The sequence below is a fragment of the Bidens hawaiensis genome, unplaced genomic scaffold, assembly GCF_021521415.1.
Source record: "Bidens hawaiensis isolate Kalapana, Puna unplaced genomic scaffold, B.hawaiensis_p1.1 tig00017942_1, whole genome shotgun sequence".
Taxonomy (NCBI): Eukaryota; Viridiplantae; Streptophyta; class Magnoliopsida; order Asterales; family Asteraceae; genus Bidens; species Bidens hawaiensis.
Window position 1 is genome coordinate 300,765 of NW_027492707.1, and position 24,559 is coordinate 325,323.

Here is a 24,559-nt window from a genome sequence, read left to right on the forward strand (position 1 = left end):
AGAAATGATTTTGCAAGACGAAATGGTATATTCAAAGTCTGGACCAAATTTCTGTTTAGTCCAAATAATATATTGTTTAACATTTATTTAATTTTATCATTTCAGCTTATGGCTCCAACTAGAATAGCTAATGTCATAGATGGAGCATTTGCTGCAAAAATGTCTTACTTTTTGTACAAGATAAGATGTATATTTTTTTTTATTATTCATGTATTTATGTATTTTTCACAATTCATGTAATTTAATTGATTTTTATGTAATTAGTCTTATAAATTAATTTATTTCTGTTTTTAAGAACCAAATTTGAACACTTTTTTTAGTTTTAATATTCTCCAATCTTAATAAACTATACATCTTTTACATTTGACCAATTTTTAATTAGGCATAAATGTCAAGAATTACCGATTTGTCTAAATTATTCCGGCCAAATTAAAAAATAAACTAATAAAATAAATAGAAAATAAAAATTTTCCATTTTTTATATTTGACTAATTTTTAGTTAGGCATAAAGGCCAAGATAAAAAAAGAATTATCTAATGAAATTTATTGTTAAATACGGTGATGAAGCTAAAATCTTGACAATAATTTTGTGATAATTAAAAAAATTAATAATATATTGTTTAATTAGTAAACTTCTAAAAAAATATAAAGTTTTTATAATAATATTTACATTTATTTATTTCTGTTTTTAAAAACCGAGATTGACCTCTCTTGCAACAATCTTTTGTAGTTTTTAATAGTCTTTAATGTCAACAAATTTTCCATCTTTTATATTTGACCAATTTTTCATTAGCATAAATGACAAATTTAATGTATACTGAAATTTTAAATTATTTATTTTCGATTATACTCGAAAGTTAATAAGTTTTGTATTAAATACACATTAACTTATTTGACCAATTTAATATGCCGTTTTTTACTTATTTCAAATTTATATTTAAAAAATCTTAGATATTCACTATAATTACTTATTTATGCTAATTATTGTTCATTTTTAGTTTTAATGATACATTCCAATCATTTATACATTTATTTATTTCTTCTTTTAAGAACCGAATTTTGATCACACTTTTTTAGTTTTTAATAGTCTCCAATCTCAATAAACTTTCCATCTTTTATATTTGAATAATTTTTAATTAGACATAAATGTCAAGAATTACCGTTTTGTCTAAATTATTCGGGCAAATTTAAAAAGTAAACTAATAAACTAAACAAAAAATAAAAATTTTCCATCTTTTATAGTTGGCCAATTTTTAATTAGGCTAAATGTCAAGATTAATGTATAAGATATTGAAAAAATAAGTTAATGAAATCTATTGTTAAACAAGGTAATGATGTTAAAGTGTTGACAATAGTTTCGTGATAATTAAAAAAAATTAATAGTATATTGTTATTTATCGAATTTCCAAGAAAAATGGAAAAATTTATAATAATATTTACATTTATTTATTTATGGTTTTACAAAACTGAAATTGAAGACTTTTGCAACAATCTTTTATAGTTTTAATAGTATTCAATGTTATAAAAATTTTCATCTTTTATATATAACCGATTTTTAAAATTATTTTATTCACCTTTTGTATGTATTAAAAGATGAATACATTATTAGTGTCTTAATAATGGAAAATAAAATACGTAACTACATTGAATGGTTTCCACATCCGGACTGTTATTAGCAGCCATATGGATATGTATTTAGGGTTGCCAAAATGTATTGTTGTGCAAGTTCGTGTCATGATTTAGAACATGTTTGAGCTAATATGAGTTATTAGCATCTTGAGTTAAAATCATAATAAGTTCAAGTCAATATTAGAGTGTATACAAGTTATGGCTCTATGAATCGTTAAACAAGTCATATAAGTCAATTCATGTTTGTAAGTGTTTAGTTATTAGCTATTAAAAAATCCAGTTTGTTCCTATTTATATTAATCTTTGACAACAGCGAAATGCTACAACCTTGTATACAAGGAAGTATTTAGGGAGTTGTAAATACTAAATTTATGATACTTTTGTTAAATAAATAGTTAAATTGTACATACTTTTGTTCGTGTTTATTTTAAATTACACTTAAATTAGTTTTTCTTATATCTTGTCAAAGTGAAAGGTACTTAAACTATCAAAAAAACACGAGGCTCACAGTTGGATGCCAAACCTTACATGTTGAAGAGATAAAATAATTTTCGAATTAACTATTGGATATATGTGAAGGGAATGTTCGGGGGGGGGGTCCAAACGACGACGAATGAATGTACAAATTTCCGATGATCTTCTAATTAACAATTCATTATATCCAATATATGATTTAATAGACTTTGTCTATCCTCGATTTTAGACAAATTCAATGAACTTACTTTCAAGAACGGACAATATTGTCGGTTAAAATTATATTTGTCGGTTAAAATTATATGTGTTTATTAGACGATTTTTATATTTCCACCCGTGGCGCCCACGGGTCAATAACCTAGTTTAATATTTACATTCTTTTTAGTAATATGCTTCATAAATGTTCAGATCTTAGACTTAATTCATGGTTAAGTATTACTTAGAGAATGTAAGATTTTCTTTTAACAACATACTTTTTATGTTATAGCTAATACTTAATTTTTTTTAATGTATTTGTGTTTTGAATTTAATAATATTTATTTTTACTATTTCAGTTAATGTGTATCTGATAAGACAGTTTAAATGTTGAATTCAATATATGATTAAGTTTTAATTACAATGTTTTTTTTACTCACAGTATATGTTATAAAGATATTTTAACTTTTCATTTATCTCTATTAGTCTTTATATGGTTTTATATTTGAATAATAATAACACGGTAATGCCTTATAATTTATGTAAATTATCCGTTTTAGAGCATTCCTAATGGGTTCTTCATCTCCATATTTAAAATTTAACTAAAAAACACAATTTCTTTAATTTTGTACATCATTTTCTAAACACCTCCCCAACCCATTCTTCATTACCATCTCTATATTCTTTTTTTATTATTTTTTTCTTTTTCTTCCATTTATAATTTTAACTACTAACTATTTTATCTTATTTTTATTTTTAATATAAATTGATTTTTAATATATTTTATAGAATGGTAGTTGAAAATGAAATGTTGTTGTAATGCTCTAAGTATGGACGCTTCCTATTCTATTTTACTAAAATTTAAAAATGTAGTTTGAAGATAGGGGATGGGTTGGACTAGTTATTTAGATGATTTTTTTTTAATTTTAGAAATAAAGATGGGTATGGAGAACCCATTTGGAATGCTCTTATAAATATAACATATGCATTTGATTCAATTTAAAATATACGTATATATATATATGACGTTTTAAATATTTTTCAACGGTGTGTAACACGAGTGATATCCTAGTGTGCATTATGATTATCGATTTTAGGCATTACCGGTGTATAGGTGGAGATATGTTAAACCATGGGCGATATCGATGCAGATTCCAAGTCTGTGACCAAATTCCAAAAAGTTTCCATGAATACCTGAAATTGGGAAATGAATAAATTACTTTTTTCACTAAACGTATGTATGTGTACATATTAGTAAAATTATGAAGTTAAACAAAACTGAAAAACTTACCATCCAAATGTCCTATAAGGGTACCGTTTGTAACGTATTCCGTGATGATCAAATGCTCGCTGCCTCCATCAACATAGCCAAGAAACTTCAATATATTCATGTGATCAACTTTGTGAAGAAGTTCAACCTCATTCCTATATTCAATTCCTGTAGCATCAAAATGTTCCTACATGATTTTTTATGGTTAAAAGTTAAAACGGGTAAGAAAACCCATTTTTAATTTTAACACTTAGGGTTAATAGGTTATTTTTACATCCTAGGTACTTCATAGTGCGTGTGGGCCCAATCGTTGTTTCTGCATGTTTTTTTTACTATTGTCATTTTTAGTAAATATTTGATAAGTCGGTGTTACACGAATTTTGACTATGTAAACAATATGTCACTATTGGGTTGACTAAGGTTACCCGTAGTGTGAGCGATAAGTGATAACATGCCCAATCTTGGGCGATAAATGGAGTGCACACCGCCCCATGCGATAAATGGGGCGACAAACGGGGGGGGGGGGGAGTTTTTTTTTCGCAGGATCAGTGTGGGTTTATTTTATTATTATAATAGTATGTGTGCGTGATATATATATATATATATATATATATATATATATATATATATATATAATTGCCTACCATGTGTAGGGTCAATATTCTATATTAGTTTTAGGATTGTATATTCTTTATATTTGCTTAGTGTCGGTGTATTACATACCTGGTACATTTATTTTGTAAGACGAAATGTAAAAGTTGAAGAAATGGGGACCCTATATAAGGGGTCACTTAACCCATTTCTCTACAACGTCCTTCACAATTCAAACAACTCCTTGGAAATAAAATGTGACAATCGTCAATTTCAGGTTAACTCCATTAACTCAACTCCGTCAATTCAAACTTAAGATCACTAAATCTATAACGCACACTTCATTACATTTAAACTAGGGTTTAAATGACGCTTAACACTTACTACATGTGTAGTCTTTCGGGATTTGCACCGAAACGCAAACGAGTTGACGCAAACGATTGAGGATTAAACGAAAAACGTCAACATAATAATTAGGTGATAATTATGTGTTAACATATGTGTTACTTGATTATATTGTGTGTAATGCTAGACAAGAAACAAGAACTAAGTTAGTTAAGTTAGAAAAACAACACTTGAAAGTAGAGGGACTTGAGTGTAACTTGTATGTCTATAAATATATCATTAACTTAACCCTAACTATTATTATTATTATTAACCCAAGTCCCGATCGGAACCCTTCACCCCATCCCTTGGCTGCCGTCCATCAATACACACACATACAACATCAAATCAAGTGTTTGATTGAAGAACTAGGTGCTAGGAAGGTATAATTGATCATCCTTTATATTCTTGTTGCTTGATTTTGATGTTTAAAGGGTTAATTGAAAACCCTAGATGAGCCAATTTCATGTATGTATAAAGTTAACATGATTGTTGTTGATTGATAATGATTTGATAACTAGATTGAATCTTGTTGCATGTAAATTGTTGTGTCTTTGATTGGAGTTCAAACACAAACCCTAATCAAGTATGTAATATGTAATTGATGTGCATGGATGGTGTTTATGGAGTTTAGAGGATCATATGAATACATGATAGTTCATAGGTTGTTAATATGTTGAGTTTGGATGCAAACAGTTTCTGGACAGAATGTGTATATGATGTTTAAGTGACTGTAACGAAGTGTAAACGTGAAAATTGGTTACGATTATTGGTACTGCAGTAAACTAGGTTGAGTCTAGTTTCTATAAAGTATAAATTTGTAATTTTTGGACAAGTAGAAGTTAACTTTTATGATTTTACTAAAACGTTGTGCAAAGCTGAGCTGTTAGACCTGCTGTTAGGTTGTTTTGTAAATATTATATCTCATGAACTACAAGACCAATTGGGTTGGTTCCACTTCTGGAAGTTGTCTCATTGAGTTAGGAACCTAACCCAAGTGGTCTTGCATTTATTGGATTTTTCGTTTAACGGGAATTGCAAATAACATTCTGTTGTGCATGAATCTGACAGTTATGAGTTTGCTGTAATGATTTGATGATTGTGAGAAAACTGTGGGGAATAAAAATGTAATAAAATATGTTCTGGAAACCTAAGACATATGTTCTTCTGTGATGATTTTTGGTAAATTAATTGAGATGCTATGATCGGTGAAATAGTACAATCTTTCTAGTAGGATTTCTGTCTCGGTGAAACTAGCTGCTGAGTTGTGTAAAAATGCATGAAATATGATACTTGTTATATAATTGTTATGTTTTGACCAAAATACCCTTGCGGGGAATAATTGCTAATTGATTGCCATGATTTGACCAAATTGCCCTTATGGGGAATAATGGCTAGCTAATTGTTATTTGTTGACCAAAATGCCCTTACGGGGATTAATTGCTAGTAACGTACGTTATGAATATATGACACGTATATGATTGCTTACACATGTAATGTGTCACAAAAACACTTGTTTAAGTCACACACGATTCACAAACGAAACACGAAACATGTTATGTGCATAGGTATTATGTGCCGGGTCTAGAGACTCGATAATATTCCGACACTTAGAAAAATCTCTTTGTTGTTTTAGAACGTTAGAGAGAGTTTTTCGGTGACGCGCATCTTGGTGATTTATTTTGGGAAATTCTTCGCAAACAGTGAGTTTCACTTACCCCTTTTAAACTGTTTTAAACGCTTTTCACTTGGGGGAGATAACATACTCCGATAAACGCATTTAAGATTTTGTTAGTAAATTATATATCACTTGTAAAGGCTAAGTGACAAACGAAACAATTGAAGTCCTACACATCGAACCGGTTAATATTTGGAATAGCGAGTCACTGTTGAGTAGTACTACTGGGTTTGACAAACCTCACCCAACGCTAAACTCGACTGGAGGTCGAGCGGGTGTAATTTTGGCTAACACATACCATGGTCTGGAGGACCTGGTGACAAGGCACTTACTAAACGAGTCACCTTCGGTGTCGAACACTTAGTAATACTTGTTGTGTAGACTAGCTACCTATCGATATATAATTTGACATAACACTATCTGGTAACGCAAAACGCCGTAACGTGGTTACGCAAAACGCAAAACGCCGTAACGTGGTTACGCAAAACGCAAAACGCCGTAACGTGGTTACGCAAAACGCAAAACGCAAAACGTGGTTACGCAAAACGCAAAACGCTGTAACGCAAAACGCTGAACGCAAATGCTAAACGATTTATTTTTATATAACTTGTGAACTCACCAACCTTGTGTTGACACTTTTAGTATGTTATTCTCAGGTAGCCGAGGCGGGCGCGCGGTTTAGGAACATGCATTGCTTGACACATTCTAATTATGCAAAACTTATTTTTAACGGTTATCATTGGTTTTAAATCGTCCTGCGTGACGTAACATTGTTTCTATGGTTTTACGCTTCCGCACTTATTTTCATTTAAACGTTTTTATGGTTTGATTATAACTGATGATTCCGATCCTGTTAGTTCACACCCTCTGACGGTAAAACTCCGTTAGTGGATTTTGAGGGTGTGACAGATTGGTATCAGAGCCATTGGTTATAGCAAACTAGAAGTTGCATGCATACTAGACTATAACCGCAACGACCCATTAGTTATAATAACACGCACTGCATAGGTTTGTGTAGTCTTGTAATCTTATCTCTTTACCTCTTTCACTCATACGCGCGCGCATACACGGCTTACCTGTAGGAATGTCGACGCCATCCTCATCATCATCCGATTCGATGACGCATGCTCACGGGAAAGAACCGCAGTTACCTGCCGCCTCACCACCCCGAGTAGTCCCGGAACTTGAAGCTCCCGCACCGAAGAGGTACCGCCTATCCGGAGGCATTTACGAAAACGACGTTAGCTGGGATTGGTACCCTAACATGATCAGACGTATGGTCTATCGCGAACAAGTTCCCCCGTTACCTCACCCTAACCACCCTGCTTATCCCAACACCCTACCACCCATAATCGAACCTGTAGAGAGAGTTCCCGCAGCTGTTGTTTCATGCTTGGAGCGTGACGTGGGTTACATGCGCTATACGAGGGAGAACGTTTCCAGAATGTTAAAAGACGGAACCGAGACTAAGGAGGAGATTGCCCGCATGGCAGCGGCAATGAAGGAAATGCGAGAGGCTAGTGATCAGCAAACGAAGGTTATGATGAAGATGCAAGCCGAGATGAAAGACTTGCAAGAGCAACTCCAAGAAGCAAGGACCCGAACTGAGATAGCGTTGGAGCGTTGCGATGTCTTGCAAATGCAACTTGCTCAGAACGCAGCCGAACCTGAGGCAGAGCCTGAGGCGGAGCCTGAGGCCGAACCTGAAGAAGATCCCGAAGAGGAGCCTGAGGAGGATCCCGAGAAAGATCCCGAGGAGGAACCCGAAGAAGAACCGGAGGAAGAACCGGCTGAGGAGGAGGCACACTCGGAGGTGTCCTCAGATGACGACATCTAGTGATGATGACACTTAGATGGAGGGGTTGTCTCCATCCGAACTATTATTTTTCTATGATTTTAAGGATTGATTGGAAATACTTTGTAGCGAATACAATGGTTTTAATCATGAATTTTTATTTAGACTAATATGTGGTTGTGATGTGATGTTGTTTCTTATTTCTTTCTTACCTATCTTTTATTACATGTATGGTGTGTTGTATATGAAAGAAAAATTCATGTCTAACATTTTATACTGTGATTCTAGTAAATGGCTGGAAGAAACGCTGGACGAGGACGTGGTAACATCAGCTTGACTGCAGCGGAACTCCAAACTCTGCTGAACGACCATGTTGCGGCCGCTTTAGCCGCACATGTTCAGAATCAAGCTGGAGGTCCAAGTGGAACGTGTACCTTCAAGAACTACCTTGACTGCAAGCCCAGCACATTTAAGGGCACTGAGGGAGCTATAGGCTTCCTGTGTTGGGCTGAGAAGGCTGAGTCGGCCTTTGAGATGTGTAATTGTCCCCTGCCAGTAGGGTCAAATTCGCTGCTGGAACACTTGAGGACTCTGCCCTCACTTGGTGGAATTCGAACGTCCAGATCCTTGGATTGGAACTGGCTAATGCGATGAACTGGGAGGAGTTCAAAAACATGATGCGAGAGGAGTATTGTCCGAGAGAAGAGATTTCAAAGCTGGAGTCGGAATTTTGGTCACTGAAGATGCTGGGTTCGGAAATCGAAGCCTACACTACTCATTCGCACGAGTTGGCTGTGATGTGCCCGCGGATGGTGGATCCGCCGAGCAAGAGGATAGAAATGTACATTGATGGATTAGCACCGCAGATTCAGGGCATGGTGACGTCTTCCAGGCCATCCACGATCCAACAAGCGATCCGTTTAGCTCACAAACTGACGGATCAGGCTGTGACCCAAGGTGCGTTACCACCTAGGGGTTCGACCGTTAAAACCCGTGACAACCAGAGTAACGACAATAACAGCAACAGCAACCCGAACAGCGGGAAGAGGAAGTTTGACAACACCAGATCTTCATCCTCGAACCTCCCACCGCAACAACACTACCGTAAGCCAGAATTCACTCGGAGCTTTAACACTCAGAATCACAACAACAACAACAACGGTAGCGGGCAGGTTTCGAGCGGATATGCTGGGAAATATCCAAAGTGCAACAGGTGCAACTATCATCATGTTGGCCAGTGTGACCGTGCCAAGTGTCAGAAATGCGGAAAGATGGGTCACCAAGCGAAGGAATGTAGAGGAGACCTTGCGGCAAGGGGTGCTCCTAAGCCGCCTATGACGACGAAAGGATGCTTTGAATGTGGGCAGGAAGGTCATTTCAGAAAAGATTGCCCCAAGCTGAAACAGAATGACAACAATGAGGGTAGTGGAAGTGGCAGTAATGATGGAAGCAATGGCAAGGGAAGAGCTTTTGTGATTGGGTCGGGTCAAGCCCGCAATGATCCGCAAGTGGTGTCTGGTAAGTTCCCTGTAAACGATTGTTTTGCTTCTGTATTGTTTGACACTGGAGCTGATAGGAGTTTTGTGTCGAAAGCCTTTAGTCAACTCTTAGATGTAACTCCAATTCCGTTAGATGCTAAGTTTCCTGTTGAATTAGCTGACGGTAAGACTATAGTAACGACTCATGTACTTGCTGGATGTAAGTTAAAACTGTCAGGTCATGTCTTTGATATCGACCTTATTCCTTTTACGCTTAGTAGTTTCGATGTCATTGTCGGCATGGACTGGTTATCCGAGAACCGAGCGGAGATTATATGCCACGATAAGATAGTCCATATTACTACCCCTTCCGGCGAGATCATTTCGGTCCGAGGCGAGAGAAGCGGCATGACCACCAGCGTCATTTCCCTTATGAAGGCGCAAAAGTATCTACGAAAGGGTCATCCGGCAATTTTGGCGCAGATTGTTGAGAAACCCGCGGAGGAGAAACGAATTGAAGATATACCTGTTGTGCGAGACTTCCCGGACGTTTTCCCGGAGGATTTGCCCGGACTCCCTCCTATCCGTCAAGTCGAATTCCAAATCGAGTTGACACCCGGTGCAGCACCCATAGCACGAGCCCCGTATCGACTCGCACCGGCGGAACTTCAGGAGTTGTCCACTCAGTTGCAAGATTTGTTGGATAAGGGTTTTATCCGACCTAGCTCATCGCCGTGGGGAGCCCCTGTCTTGTTTGTCAGAAAGAAAGACGGGACTTTCCGAATGTGCATCGACTACCGGGAATTGAACAAGGTGACGGTCAAGAACCGTTATCCTTTACCCCGAATTGATGATTTGTTTGACCAGCTTCAAGGATCGAGTTACTACTCGAAGATTGATCTACGATCCGGTTACCACCAGCTGAGAGTGCGCGAGGAAGATATTTCAAAGACGGCTTTCAGAACACGGTATGGTCACTACGAGTTTTCGGTTATGCCTTTTGGCCTAACCAACGCACCAGCCGTATTTATGGATCTCATGAATCGAGTATGCAAGGCGTACCTCGACAAGTTTGTGATTGTTTTCATCGATGATATTCTCGTCTACTCCAAGAACGAGACTGACCACGAAGAGCACTTAAGGGTAATTCTGGAACTATTGAAGAAGGAACAACTGTATGCTAAACTCTCGAAATGTGAATTTTGGCTTCGCGAGGTTCACTTTTTAGGACATGTGATCAACGAGAATGGTATCCATGTCGATCCCGGTAAGGTAGAGGCCATCAAAAATTGGGAAGCACCTAAGACTCCGACTGAGGTGCGACAATTCCTAGGACTGGCCGGCTACTACCGGCGTTTCATCGAGGGATTTTCAAAGATTGCTCAACCCCTCACCGCTCTGACTCACAAGGGCACTAAGTACAATTGGGGTGACGCGCAAGAATCCGCCTTTCAACTGTTGAAAACCAAGCTCTGCAGCGCCCCTATTCTAGCCCTCCCCGAGGGAACGGAAAATTTTGAGGTACACTGTGACGCATCTATACAAGGTCTCGGTTGTGTGCTAATGCAACTCGAGAAGGTTATAGCCTACGCCTCTCGACAACTACGGATTCACGAGAAGAACTACACGACCCATGATTTGGAACTCGGAGCTGTGGTGTTTGCCCTTAAGATATGGAGGCATTACTTGTACGGTACCAAGTTTACCATTTACACCGACCACAAGAGTCTCCAACATATCTACGATCAGAAGGAGCTGAACATGCGACAGCGTCGTTGGGTCGAGCTGCTCAAGGATTATGATTGTGCCATCAAGTATCACCCTGGCAAGGCCAATGTAGTGGCCGACGCCCTTAGCAGAAAAGAAACAGATAAACCCAGACGTGTGCGAGCATTGCAACTCACGATTCATGCCAACTTACCCGATCAAATTCGCAAGGCGCAACACGAAGCTTTGAAAAATAATAACCTTCCATCGGAACTCATGCGGGGCATGAACAAGCAACTTGAAACCAGATCGGACGGAGTCCGATATTTTGAGAACCGGATTTGGGTTCCACGGTACGGAGAGTTGAGAACTCTAGTGATGGACGAAGCTCACAAGTCCCGATATTCTATCCACCCTGGCTCAGATAAAATGTATCATGATTTAAAGGCACTTTACTGGTGGCCGAACATGAAAGCCGACATTGCCAACTACGTGAGCAAATGCTTGACTTGTGCCAGAGTTAAAATAGAATACCAAAAACCATCTGGTCTACTGCAACAACCGGAACTCCCTATGTGGAAATGGGAACACATCTCAATGGATTTTATCACGGGTTTACCAAAGACACCGACGGGATGCGATACCATCTGGGTGATCGTTGACCGGTTGACTAAATCGGCACACTTCCTAGCGATTAAAGAAACGGACAAAATGGAAAGACTGACTCGTGTTTACATGAAGGAAGTAGTGTCGAGACACGGAGTGCCTGTCTCGATCATTTCCGATCGAGATTCTCGTTTCACTTCGCACTTTTGGAAGTCGCTGCAAAGCGCACTAGGCACCCGTCTCGATATGAGTACAGTATACCATCCTCAGACGGATGGGCAAAGTGAACGAACTATTCAGACCCTGGAGGATATGTTGCGTGCATGCGTTTTAGATTTCGAAAAAAGTTGGGAACCCCACTTACCTTTGGTAGAGTTTTCGTATAATAACAGCTACCACGCAAGTATTAAGGCAGCGCCGTTTGAAGCGCTGTACTGACGGAAGGGCAAAGTGAACGAACTATGATATGAGTACAGTATACCATCCTCAGACGGATGGGCAAAGTGAACGAACTATTCAGACCCTGGAGGATATGTTGCGTGCATGCGTTTTAGATTTCGAAAAAAGTTGGGAACCCCACTTACCTTTGGTAGAGTTTTCGTATAATAACAGCTACCACGCAAGTATTAAGGCAGCGCCGTTTGAAGCGCTGTACGGACGGAAGTGTCGATCACCACTCTGCTGGGCAGAGGTGGGTGATAGCCAAATCACTGGTCCAGAACTGGTACTTGAAACTTCGGAAAAGATTGTTCAAATCCGAAATCGCATGGCAGCAGCACGAGACCGCCAAAAGAGTTACGCCGACAAGCGCTGAAAACCTCTCGAATTTCAAGTGAACGATTGAGTGTTACTCAAAGTCTCACATTGGAAAGGTGTGGTTCGCTTTGGTAAGCAAAACAAACTCAACCCACGGTATGTTGATCCTTACCGGATAACTGAGCGCATTGGTCCGGTGGCATACCGACTGGACCTACCAACGGAACTCAGTGGCGTACACAATGTTTTTCACGTATCCAATTTGAAGAAATGCCTATCTGATGAAACCCAAGTAGTCCCTTTGGAGGAACTGCAAGTTGATGAACAGTTATGTTTCATTGAGGAACCAGTCGAGGTTTGGGATTGGGAAACCAAAACGCTCAAGCACAGCAAAATTCCAATCGTTAAGGTTCGTTGGAACTCGAGACGTGGACCGGAGTTCACGTGGGAACGCGAGGATCAAATGATGAAAAAGTATCCTCACCTTTTTGAAGGGCTAACCAAACACAGAAAACTGCGAAACTCGGCAAACCGTCAGACATCACCGGAGGTATGAATTAAATTTCGGGACGAAATTTCTTTCTACTAGGGGATGATATGACAAACTGAAATTTTTTTCTTACTCTTTCAGACACTCATCACGACTTGACTCAAATTTTCGGGACGAAAATTCTTTAACATGGGAATGATGTGACAATCGTCAATTTCAGGTTAACTCCGTTAACTCAACTCCGTCAATTCAAACTTAAGATCACTAAATCTATAACGCACACTTCATTACATTTAAACTAGGGTTTAAATGACGCTTAACACTTACTACATGTGTAGTCTTTCGGGATTTGCACCGAAACGCAAACGAGTTGACGCAAACGATTGAGGATTAAACGAAAAACGTCAACATAATAATTAGGTGATAATTATGTGTTAACATATGTGTTACTTGATTATATTGTGTGTAATGCTAGACAAGAAACAAGAACTAAGTTAGTTAAGTTAGAAAAACAACACTTGAAAGTAGAGGGACTTGAGTGTAACTTGTATGTCTATAAATATATCATTAACTTAACCCTAACTATTATTATTATTATTAACCCAAGTCCCGATCGGAACCCTTCACCCCATCCCTTGGCTGCCGTCCATCAATACACACACATACAACATCAAATCAAGTGTTTGATTGAAGAACTAGGTGCTAGGAAGGTATAATTGATCATCCTTTATATTCTTGTTGCTTGATTTTGATGTTTAAAGGGTTAATTGAAAACCCTAGATGAGCCGATTTCATGTATGTATAAAGTTAACATGATTGTTGTTGATTGATAATGATTTGATAACTAGATTGAATCTTGTTGCATGTAAATTGTTGTGTCTTTGATTGGAGTTCAAACACAAACCCTAATCAAGTATGTAATATGTAATTGATGTGCATGGATGGTGTTTATGGAGTTTAGAGGATCATATGAATACATGATAGTTCATAGGTTGTTAATATGTTGAGTTTGGATGCAAACAGTTTCTGGACAGAATGTGTATATGATGTTTAAGTGACTATAACGAAGTGTAAACGTGAAAATTGGTTAATATTATTGGTACTGCAGTAAACTAGGTTGAGTCTAGTTTCTATAAAGTATAAATTTGTAATTTTTGGACAAGTAGAAGTTAACTTTTATGATTTTACAAAAACGTTGTGCAAAGCTGAGCTGTTAGACCTGCTGTTAGGTTGTTTTGTAAATATTATATCTCATGAACTACGAGACCAATTGGGTTGGTTCCACTTCTGGAAGTTGACTCATTGAGTTAGGAACCTAACCCAAGTGGTCTTGCATTTATTGGATTTTTCGTTTAACGGGAATTGCAAATAACATTCTGTTGTGCATGAATCTGACAGTTATGAGTTTGCTGTAATGATTTGATGATTGTGAGAAAACTGTGGGGAATAAAAATGTAATAAAATATGTTCTGGAAACCTAAGACATATGTTCTTCTGTGATGATTTTTGGTAAATTAATTGAGATGCTATGATCGGTGAAATAGTACAATCTTTCTAGTAGGATTTCTGTCTCGGTGAAACTAGCTGCTGAGTTGTGTAAAAATGCATGAAATATGATACTTGTTATATAATTGTTATGTTTTGACCAAAATACCCTTGCGGGGAATAATTGCTAATTGATTGCCATGATTTGACCAAATTGCCCTTATGGGGAATAATGGCTAGCTAATTGTTATTTGTTGACCAAAATGCCCTTACGGGGAATAATTGCTAGTAACGTACGTTATGAATATATGACACGTATATGATTGCTTACACATGTAATGTGTCACAAAAACACTTGTTTAAGTCACACACGATTCACAAACGAAACACGAAACATGTTATGTGCATAGGTATTATGTGCCGGGTCTAGAGACTCGATAATATTCCGACACTTAGAAAAATCTCTTTGTTGTTTTAGAACGTTAGAGAGAGTTTTTCGGTGACGTGCATCTTGGTGATTTATTTTGGGAAATTCTTCGCAAACAGTGAGTTTCACTTACCCCTTTTAAACTGTTTTAAACGCTTTTCACTTGGGGGAGATAACATACTCCGATAAACACATTTAAGATTTTGTTAGTAAATTATATATCACTTGTAAAGGCTAAGTGACAAACGAAACAATTGAAGTCCTACACATCGAACCGGTTAATATTTGGAATAGCGAGTCACTGTTGAGTAGTACTACTGGGTTTGACAAACCTCACCCAACGCTAAACTCGACTGGAGATCGAGCGGGTGTAATTTTGGCTAACACATACCATGGTCTGGAGGACCTGGTGACAAGGCACTTACTAAACGAGTCAGCTTCGGTGTCGAACACTTAGTAATACTTGTTGTGTAGACTAGCTACCTATCGATAAATAATTTGACATAACACTATCTGGTAACGCAAAACGCCGTAACGTGGTTACGCAAAACGCAAAACGCCGTAACGTGGTTACGCAAAACGCAAAACGCAAAACGTGGTTACGCAAAACGCAAAACGCTGTAACGCAAAACGCTGAACGCAAACGCTAAACGATTTATTTTTATATAACTTGTGAACTCACCAACCTTGTGTTGACACTTTTAGTATGTTATTCTCAGGTAGCCGAGGCGGGCGCGCGGTTTAGGAACATGCATTGCTTGACACATTCTAATTATGCAAAACTTATTTTTAACGGTTATCATTGGTTTTAAATCGTCCTGCGTGACGTAACATTGTTTCTATGGTTTTACGCTTCCGCACTTATTTTCATTTAAACGTTTTTATGGTTTGATTATAACTGATGATTCCGATCCTGTTAGTTCACACCCTCTGACGGTAAAACTCCGTTAGTGGATTTTGAGGGTGTGACATAAAAAGAGAAGTTTTCTCTCTACCACCTATCTCACCAACTCCACGTTTCTTTCTTATATTTTACAAACTAAGATCCGAGATTCGAGTGTTGTTAATGATTTCCGCTAGCTAACAACACGGATTGATCTGAGTAAAGTTGTTAGATCCATCCAAAGAGGACCTACAATTGGTATTAGAGCTTTCGGGCTCGACTAGTTGTAGATCTTGGGTCACAACCTTGGATTTTGGTCTTGTGTGTGAAAAGACTAATTTTTTTGAGAAAATAATTGATTTTCGGGTTCTTGTGTTCTTGAAGTTATTGAGATATTTAAGTTGTTTATGCTCAAGAAGTTGTTCAAAATATGTAAAAGTTGATGTTGTTTGGTGTTTGAATCTTCAAAGTTCGTGTAGGTATTGATGTTTGTGAAAGTATTCTTGAAAAGTAGTCATAATTATGCAAATAGATGAGTTTGAGAAAGGTGATGGAAAGTGAGTAGGTGCTATTCCATATTTAGATTCTAATTAATCTAGTTTGAATTCACTTGTGATTCAATTCATCCAGCCCTCATTAGAATACATTGGTCTGCTCGTTTTCACTCATTTCATTCGCATTCAATTCAGATTAGATTACAATCCTAGACTTGCATACAATCACTCCCTCTTACTCGCATACATTCCTTAGTCACATTCAAAACCCAAGTCGCATACATCAACTAGCATACACCAATTCGCATACAATTACCAGTCTTAGTGACTTGACCTCAATCATCAAGTCAATTGAAATAGATGACAAGCTAAGAATGGGTAATCATGTTAGTTCTCTTTCGAAGTCTGGTATGACAATTGGAACCGGTGTGATTTCCGCATTCATAAGCCAAACCAAATCCACTGTTCAGAATCCAAGTTCAATCTTCAAGAATGCTGGTTCATCTCATGTTTCATCTAGTTCAAGTTCAAGCACCATTCAATCTGTTGTTGATCAAGCTGTGGCTCAAGCACTTAAAACTCATGAAATCAAGTCTACTTCAAACACTCCAACTTACACTACTTCAAAGTCGATCTCTACTGATGACTCCACTATGGCTTTGATTCATGCTTTTCTATCAAGTCATGAAGAGTTGTTACAAGGAAAGCTGCTTCATCCGTCGTTTGAACAAGGAGATCTTCCCGAGATCAATAAGTATGATCTCAAGAAAATGGATATAAAATACCAGATGGCCATGGTTGTTCATCGTGCCACAAACTTTATGAAGAAGAACAGAAAGAATAGTTTCAGAGACGGGAAGAATTTGGGTTTTGAGAAAGACAAGCTTCGCTGCTTAAATTGTGGGGAACCAGGTCACTTTGCACGTGAATGCACAAATCCGCCAATGGCAGTGAGATATATTAAGATCACTGAGATGTCTGATAATGAAAGTGGCCAGAAGTCCGATAAGATAATCATCCCAAACTACTCCTCTAAGTCAAGGATCCCCAAAGTCAATCATGGAAGCAAATCAAAAGGGAACTTAGAGTCGAGCTCAAAGGCGATGATTGCTAGGAATGCTGAGTCAAATGTACCTGATTGGGAAGAAGATCAATTTGAAGAATTGAAGAATCCACTGAACTTTGCTGGGATGGCATTCCCCAATCAGGCTGGCACCTCTTCAAGCACCTCCGATGAGATCCCTACACCTGCCTCGCTCATTCCCGAGGTACACAAACTTTGCACTCAAGAATGTATAGATAAAGTTCTTCATTATAGAAATCACAATGCTAAAATTCTTGAACAAATTCGTAGCATTAAAGTTCAGAATGATGATCTTAAGAAAGCTGCAAAGATTTATACCACTAGGATCAACACTCATGGTAATGATATGGCAAAACTTAGGTAAAAGGTCACTATCGCTACATATTTAGCTCAACATCATGAAAAACATATAAATGAACTAAATGCTAAAATTTCCAAGTTAGAAATTGAGTTGTCTCAAAAGAAAATTAACATAGAAAACTTTGAGTTAGCCTCCGAAAAGCTGAACAAACTAATTGGGTCACAAATGAAGTTAAGATTAAAGACTGGTATAGGCTATGATAATTCGGTTGTACCTCCAACGTTTAACAATAACTATACTAGCCTTCCTCACTTTGATTTTAATTCTCCTCCTGAAATGGTCTATGGTATTTGTCATGTACCCATATCAAAGACAGTTGTTCCTGCAGCTCTCAAGATTGTAATTTCAGATAATTCATCAGTTAATCCTAATAGTGATTCATCTTCTGCAGCAGGTTGTGTAAAAGAAAATGGGTGTATGGAAACAAACATGGGTTATGGAGATAAAAATTTGCTTTTTGATTCATCTATTGTCAACCATGTCTGTAATAATATTGATTCCAAAAACAGTTGGAACAATGATGTAATTGATGAGAGTGTTCATGTTGGCACGACTCTTGAAAATGAAAATGATGTTTTCATTTCTGATAGTGACTGTGAAACTACTTTTGATGAAACCATTGTTGATAGAAACGTGCATGAAAAGGTATATGTGAATACTAACTTACCTAGTTGTTCGACAAATAGTTGTAAACTTGAGGAAACCAAAGTTAATGAAAATTGTTTTGAAAAGGAAAAGGCAATTACATCTAGTAAATATGTCCCACCTCATAGAAACAAGTTTTATCAATCTACTAAGCAATATTATCAACCTCAATTGTACATTCAATTTGATAGTAGCTACTATGGTTATTATCCACAAGATTATGTGAATTCTTTCTATACAAATGTTTTTGATGATCTAGGTCATAGATCTGACAGCTTGTTTGTTCCCGTACAAGCATCTCCATATTCACCACCACCTATGTATTATAATTCTGACGGTTTCTATAAGGAAGATAGAAGAAAATTTTGTTTTGTGTGTGGTAACCCTTCTCACCTTGCAAGACATTGCAAGAACTGGCATGATATGAAAAGGAAAACGAACAGTCGGTTTAATCAATTCAGATCCAGAGCTAAACCAAGCTCAAGGAACAGAAATGATCAACATGGCAGTTCTGCCAGTAAAATAGACGTGAGATCCAAGAATAAAAGGAACGACAAACCTCCTTTTTGGATAACCAAGAAGGAGAGAGCTAAAAGGAGTTCGAAGACTGAAAAGTCTAAGGATTCATCAAAAGGAAAGCAGAAAAGACATCCAAAGATTGAAAAATCTGAGGATGTTATTTTAAATCCAAGAAGGAGATAGTCTCGAAAGTCTTTTAAAAACAGGAAACCCGCACGTGCATGGAATCCTAAAGACTGTTCCTCTGATTCTGACACGCCCCATAACTTCATAAATAAATATGAGAAAAGGACTTTTGACAACCTTGTGGTTGACCCTCCCGAGACAACTAAGTCTCGGGAACTTGTATCTAATTAAACTGCTAATGTGTAGGGTTAGCCAAGACGTTATGTAAATAGTATTTGGTATTTGGATAGTAATTGTACCCGACACAAGACAAGGGACGAATCCTTGCTATTTGACATAAAATCGTTCGATTGCGGATACGTTTCTTTTGCTGGTGATATAGGTGGGAATATTTCTAAACAAGGTAAAGTGTCAAATGGAGTCCGACGTTTGAAGACGTCAACTTGGTGGAACAACTAAACCAGAACCTCCTTAGCATCTCTCAAATCTGAACCGAAAGCTTGTAACAATAGAACGGGTTGATTTTGATGACAACTATGCAGACCTGTTTACAAAAGCTTTTGATCGTGCCAATTTTTGTTTCTTGTTGAGTCACTTGCCATGATTTTTTTTATTAAGTTTTGTGTTATTATTTTTACCTGATTTTTATTGTAAAATTAGTTAAATTTGAATTTGTTTTATTTTACTTTATTTTATTTTTCTTTACTTAAAAATTATTCTATTTAGCTTAATTTTTCTTTTATTTTGACATTTTAAACTTTATTTTCATCTTGTTTTTAATATATTTTTTTTAATTTCAATTTATTTTATTACTAAATTAGATTTTTCTTTTATTTTATTATTTTTTTTCTTTTATCTTTTTGTATATAAAATTGTAAATATCTTTCAAATATGTCACAATTATAGAGGGAGAAAATGAGTTAATTTTAACTCACCAAAAAGATTTTACCTTTGTTAAGAAAACAGAAAATTAAGTCATTTGGCTTGAAAAAAATATTTTATATTTTTTTGTAGTTCAATTTTGCTAAGAAAATCTGAAAAAGTATCAAAATTATTATCTCTCATTTAGATGGAGCCCCTGCTTAGAGGGAGTCAGATAATATTGAAATATAAGAAAATTTTGAGAAATCGGTCCGACCTTTGGAAAATGATAGAAAATTGTCTTAGGTGACCTAGCACATGAAAACAGTAGATCAAAAGCCAACATGATCATTACTTGATGTGTAGATAGGCTTGACAAATTAGTAAATATTATAGTGATATAAACTTAAATACTTGCATATGCTAGTGTTACACTCTTATGAAGCGGTTGCCGACTCCAATATAAATCATATCAATGAAGGCAAAAATCTTAATAGTCAGTCATACACGAGCCCGTTAGTGATTGGTCACAATGAAAACTTATTTCTTGCTTTAAATTCAAATATTGAAATATCAAAAATTACTGAAAAAGCAGAAAAACTACAAAATACTCAAAAAGTATTCTAAATCAACAACAAAAATATTGATAATTTTATCAAACAAAAATGGGTATATTAGAATCACATAACGTGGGGAAACAAGTAAGTCTCAAACATTTTATATGAAGGCGTAAGTCAATAAGACTAGTAAGTCCATGGTTCAACCTTTGCATATTGTTTAAAATATAAGTTTGCAAAAAGTTTATGAAAGCTCAAAATGTTTTGATCAATCATTTAGGGGGTCGGAGTCAATTCGATGTGATACTGATGAACACAACGTATTCCCGAGGTATGATGAAGTATGTAACACGTTGGATTAACAGGGGATCACACAAGTATTGTGTCTAACTATACCTTAACGTATCACGGTGAAATCAAAATACTTGTTAAGTTTAAAGTGGAACAACATATCTACAATCGACTTTGGGTTCTTGGCATAATAATATCCAAATAGAAGTGTGATCTAGGACATTATAGACAATGTGATTCCATGTTGTGATCTTTCTCGCAAAAATATTAAAGTCATTAGAAAATTATGTAAATATTATTCTTATATAATATTAATTTCATCTTTACTTCTATTATTTCATTTTTCTTGTTTCAACTTTAATATATATTTGAAATATCTGAAATATGAAAGTTCCAAAAAGATTTTAAGTTTTTATGTGTTCGTACATATTTTATTAAACCTTTGTTTTATTCAAAATCATGTGTTTTGTTGTCAAGGCCGTTCATACAAAGTGCGTTGGAAACTTGGGACTTAAACGAATCATTTACAAGTTGAGGGACTGAAATTGATATTTTATTAAAAGACATGATAGAATAAAATTTCAGCGTTATTCTACAAATACTTCAAAACAAGAGCATGTTTTGAAAAAGAAAATTCTTCTTTAACCCTCCATAGGGTCTGTGAACGAATCTTATTCGCTCTAAGTTTTGTGCAGCAGTACATGGACAGGTAGATCAAGATCAAGTGTTCTGGGTTGTATGGACTGAAGTTGCCGATGCTGAAGCGCTTAAAAGAAAACGAGAACGTGACAGTTGGGGTTGAACCTAAAAAGGAGCTAATCATGTATGAAGATCAGTCAAAAGACAAAACAAAGAAGCAAGTCGGCACAGGAAAGTGAACAAAAGAAAAGTAGATGTCAAGCCTCCCGCATATGATTTTTTTAAAATTTGATGCTGCCGATCCTTCACATTGAAGTTCAAGTCTTCAAGATCGGAAAATAAAGAATTGTCAAGATCCAATCTCGTTCAAGCTCTTGGATCAAGAAAAGTACTAGTTTTCAAGAAATAAAGACGGAGCAAGGAACTTGGTGAAGGTTCCTGGACATACTCAATCCTAGAGGGAGATTGTAGGGCCAATATTCTATATTAGTTTTAAGATTGTGTATGTCGTTATATTTTCTTAGTGTCGGTGTATTACGTACCTCAGTACATTTATTTTGTAAGACGAAATGTAAAAGTTGGAGAAATGGGGACCCTATATAAAGGGTCACTTAACCCATTTCTCTACAACCCTTCACAATTCAAACAACTCCTTGGAAATAAAAAGAGAAGTTTTCTCTCTACCACCTATCTCACCAACTCCACCTTTCTTTCTTATATTTTACAAACTAAGATCCGAGATCCGAGTGTTGTTAATGATTTCCGCTAGCTAACAACACGGATTGATCCGAGTAAAGTTGTTAGATCCATCCAAAGAGGACCTACACCATGAAATCCTACGTTGTCCCCTATATTCTCTAGAGCCACCAGATTGCTTGATTTCTAAATAAAGGTTTCAAATGCATTTGACCAGAAATCGCGGGTACGCCAAACCCAGATTGTCTTTAAATGGATTATAACATCTCATTTATTTGTGAAACTCTTTCATAATCAAACAATAATTTTCGCGGGTCATGGATCTCACCAAACCCGGATAACCCTTAAACGGGTTATAATCTCATTTATTTGTGAAATAACTCCTTAATTATCAAAGAATAATTTCCACGGGTTATGGGTTTTACCAAACCCTAATAGCTCTCAAATGGGTTATTTATTGGTAAATACTTTCATCCTCAAACCCTAATTTAATTTATCTTCTTTAAATGTTCTCCATTGCTGGTCTATCATCTCCATCGCCGGTTAACTTCCGATACTACCCGCCATCGTCAACTACATCAACGTCCCCTTTTTCATTAGACAAATATTTGTGTTCATGTTTGCTCATTTACAAAAATCAACGTGTTCGTGTATTTTTGTTCGTTAAAAATCTAAAAAACATACACATCTCAACTGCCCAAACGAAAAAAAATATAATAACAAACTAATATATATGTATTAAACTAAAACAAACTACGTTAAAAAATAAAATAAATCATCATAAAATAGCAAAACGATTAAAAACAAAAAACTTAAATAAACTCCAGTAATACGGAGGGATCAAACTAGTGTGTGTGTGTGTGTGTGTGTGTGTATATATTGAGCTACACCATCATTACACCTCTAAACCCAAAACCCACAAATTACTGACTAGGCGCCAAATAACGCAAATCACCCCACTTGATAGCTCCTCCACTAAACATATCCTAACATGTTTGCCACGATCTGATTATTGCATCAGAACCACGTTCCCATTCAATGCCATGCAACTTTCATGTGTTCCTTTGTTTTTGTTTACTTATGTTTGTAGTGGTTAGTTTTCTTTATAGTTAGCAAGCAGTGGGTAGTAGAATATAAGGCAATTTATAACCGGTAGCTTTTGTTCTATGATTAGGAATGAAAAATGATAATTTAAGAATCAACTCTATCTTCTATCTAAATTTTTAATTTGGATTCCTTCTATTTTCTTGGTTAAATTGAAGAACCACATCGATCATAACACAGCCCCTTTGATAAACATATCGGGTTCAAGTTGACTAAAACTACCTGTTTAGAAAACGAGTTGACCCGTTAGCTGGTTTAAGTATTTAAAAGAACTTTTTATAGTTATGTTTTTGTTTAATCCCTGTTCCATTTTTTTATATATAATATTTGTCATTTCCAATCCAAATTCACAATTTTTATTATTTAAAATAAATAAACTCATATTACTCATTTATTCTATTGACTCTAAATTATATATGGGTTAAACGAGTCATTTTAGGTCGACCTAAATTTGTGCGTGTGCGGGTTAAGGTTGAAATCTTTGACACAAAAATTAATATGGGTCGGATGGGGGTTGCACATTTCAACCTGCCAACCCGACACTACCACATAGGTTCACGAAATGCCAATGCTCATTTCTACAAACATGTCTCACAATGTCGTATCTGTTCTATTTTACGTCAAATCAGACCAGAAACAAAAATATTTAATGACAAAAACCGTTAGGACAAATTAATATGCTTAAACTATGTCTATATTGTCATTCCCAATTTGATGGGGTGGTAGGATGGCTTGGCTGTAAATTTGGTGGTCTAAGGGCGCATTCGTTTCACAGAATTCGTGGGAATTTAAAGGAATTGGAATTAAAATCCCATGACATAACGTGTTCGTTTCGTTTTAATTGGAATCTTAATTCCATTTTGGTGTATTCGGTTCAAAGAATTGGAATTCAATTCCTTCACATTCCTTTAAATAAAGGAATTCCAAATCCTTACAAAATACGGAGGAATTCATTGGATTCTTTCCTTGGGGTTTTGTTTTTTTCTTTTTAATTCTTTAACGAGGACAACGAATAAAACATTTTACTTTTTTTTATTTTTGGAGTTATGAACTTTTTATCATTACTTTTAATATTTTTGAGGGGTTTCTAATCTTAATAGTTAACCCTAAAAAAATTCAAAAAAAAAATCATAACGCCTAATATAAATAAAAAACAAAAAAACTAAAATGTTTCCGCCGTTATCCTCGTTTAAAAAAACGATTTCATTTCATTTGTCAAACGAACACATCAAGAATGGAATTGGATTTCAATTTCTATTGAAATGTTTAGATTTCAAATCCAATTCTTTCATACTCCAATCTTATGCAAATTCTAATTTCACTCTATTCTGTGA

General features: G+C 36.2%; 1 protein-coding gene across 1 annotated transcript in view; it reads right to left on the reverse strand.

The window, feature by feature from the left end:
- Window positions 1-24,559, reverse strand: part of LOC143555005 (uncharacterized) — a 49,128-nt gene that overhangs the window by 21,193 nt on the left and 3,376 nt on the right. Inside the window, exons 4-6 of the mRNA XM_077044647.1 lie at window positions 18,817-18,825; window positions 3,590-3,755; window positions 3,403-3,492 (exon numbers count right to left, since the gene is read on the reverse strand). Of these exons, the coding sequence (XP_076900762.1) occupies window positions 3,403-3,492; window positions 3,590-3,755; window positions 18,817-18,825 (265 nt within the window). The remainder of the gene's footprint in view (window positions 1-3,402; window positions 3,493-3,589; window positions 3,756-18,816; window positions 18,826-24,559) is intronic.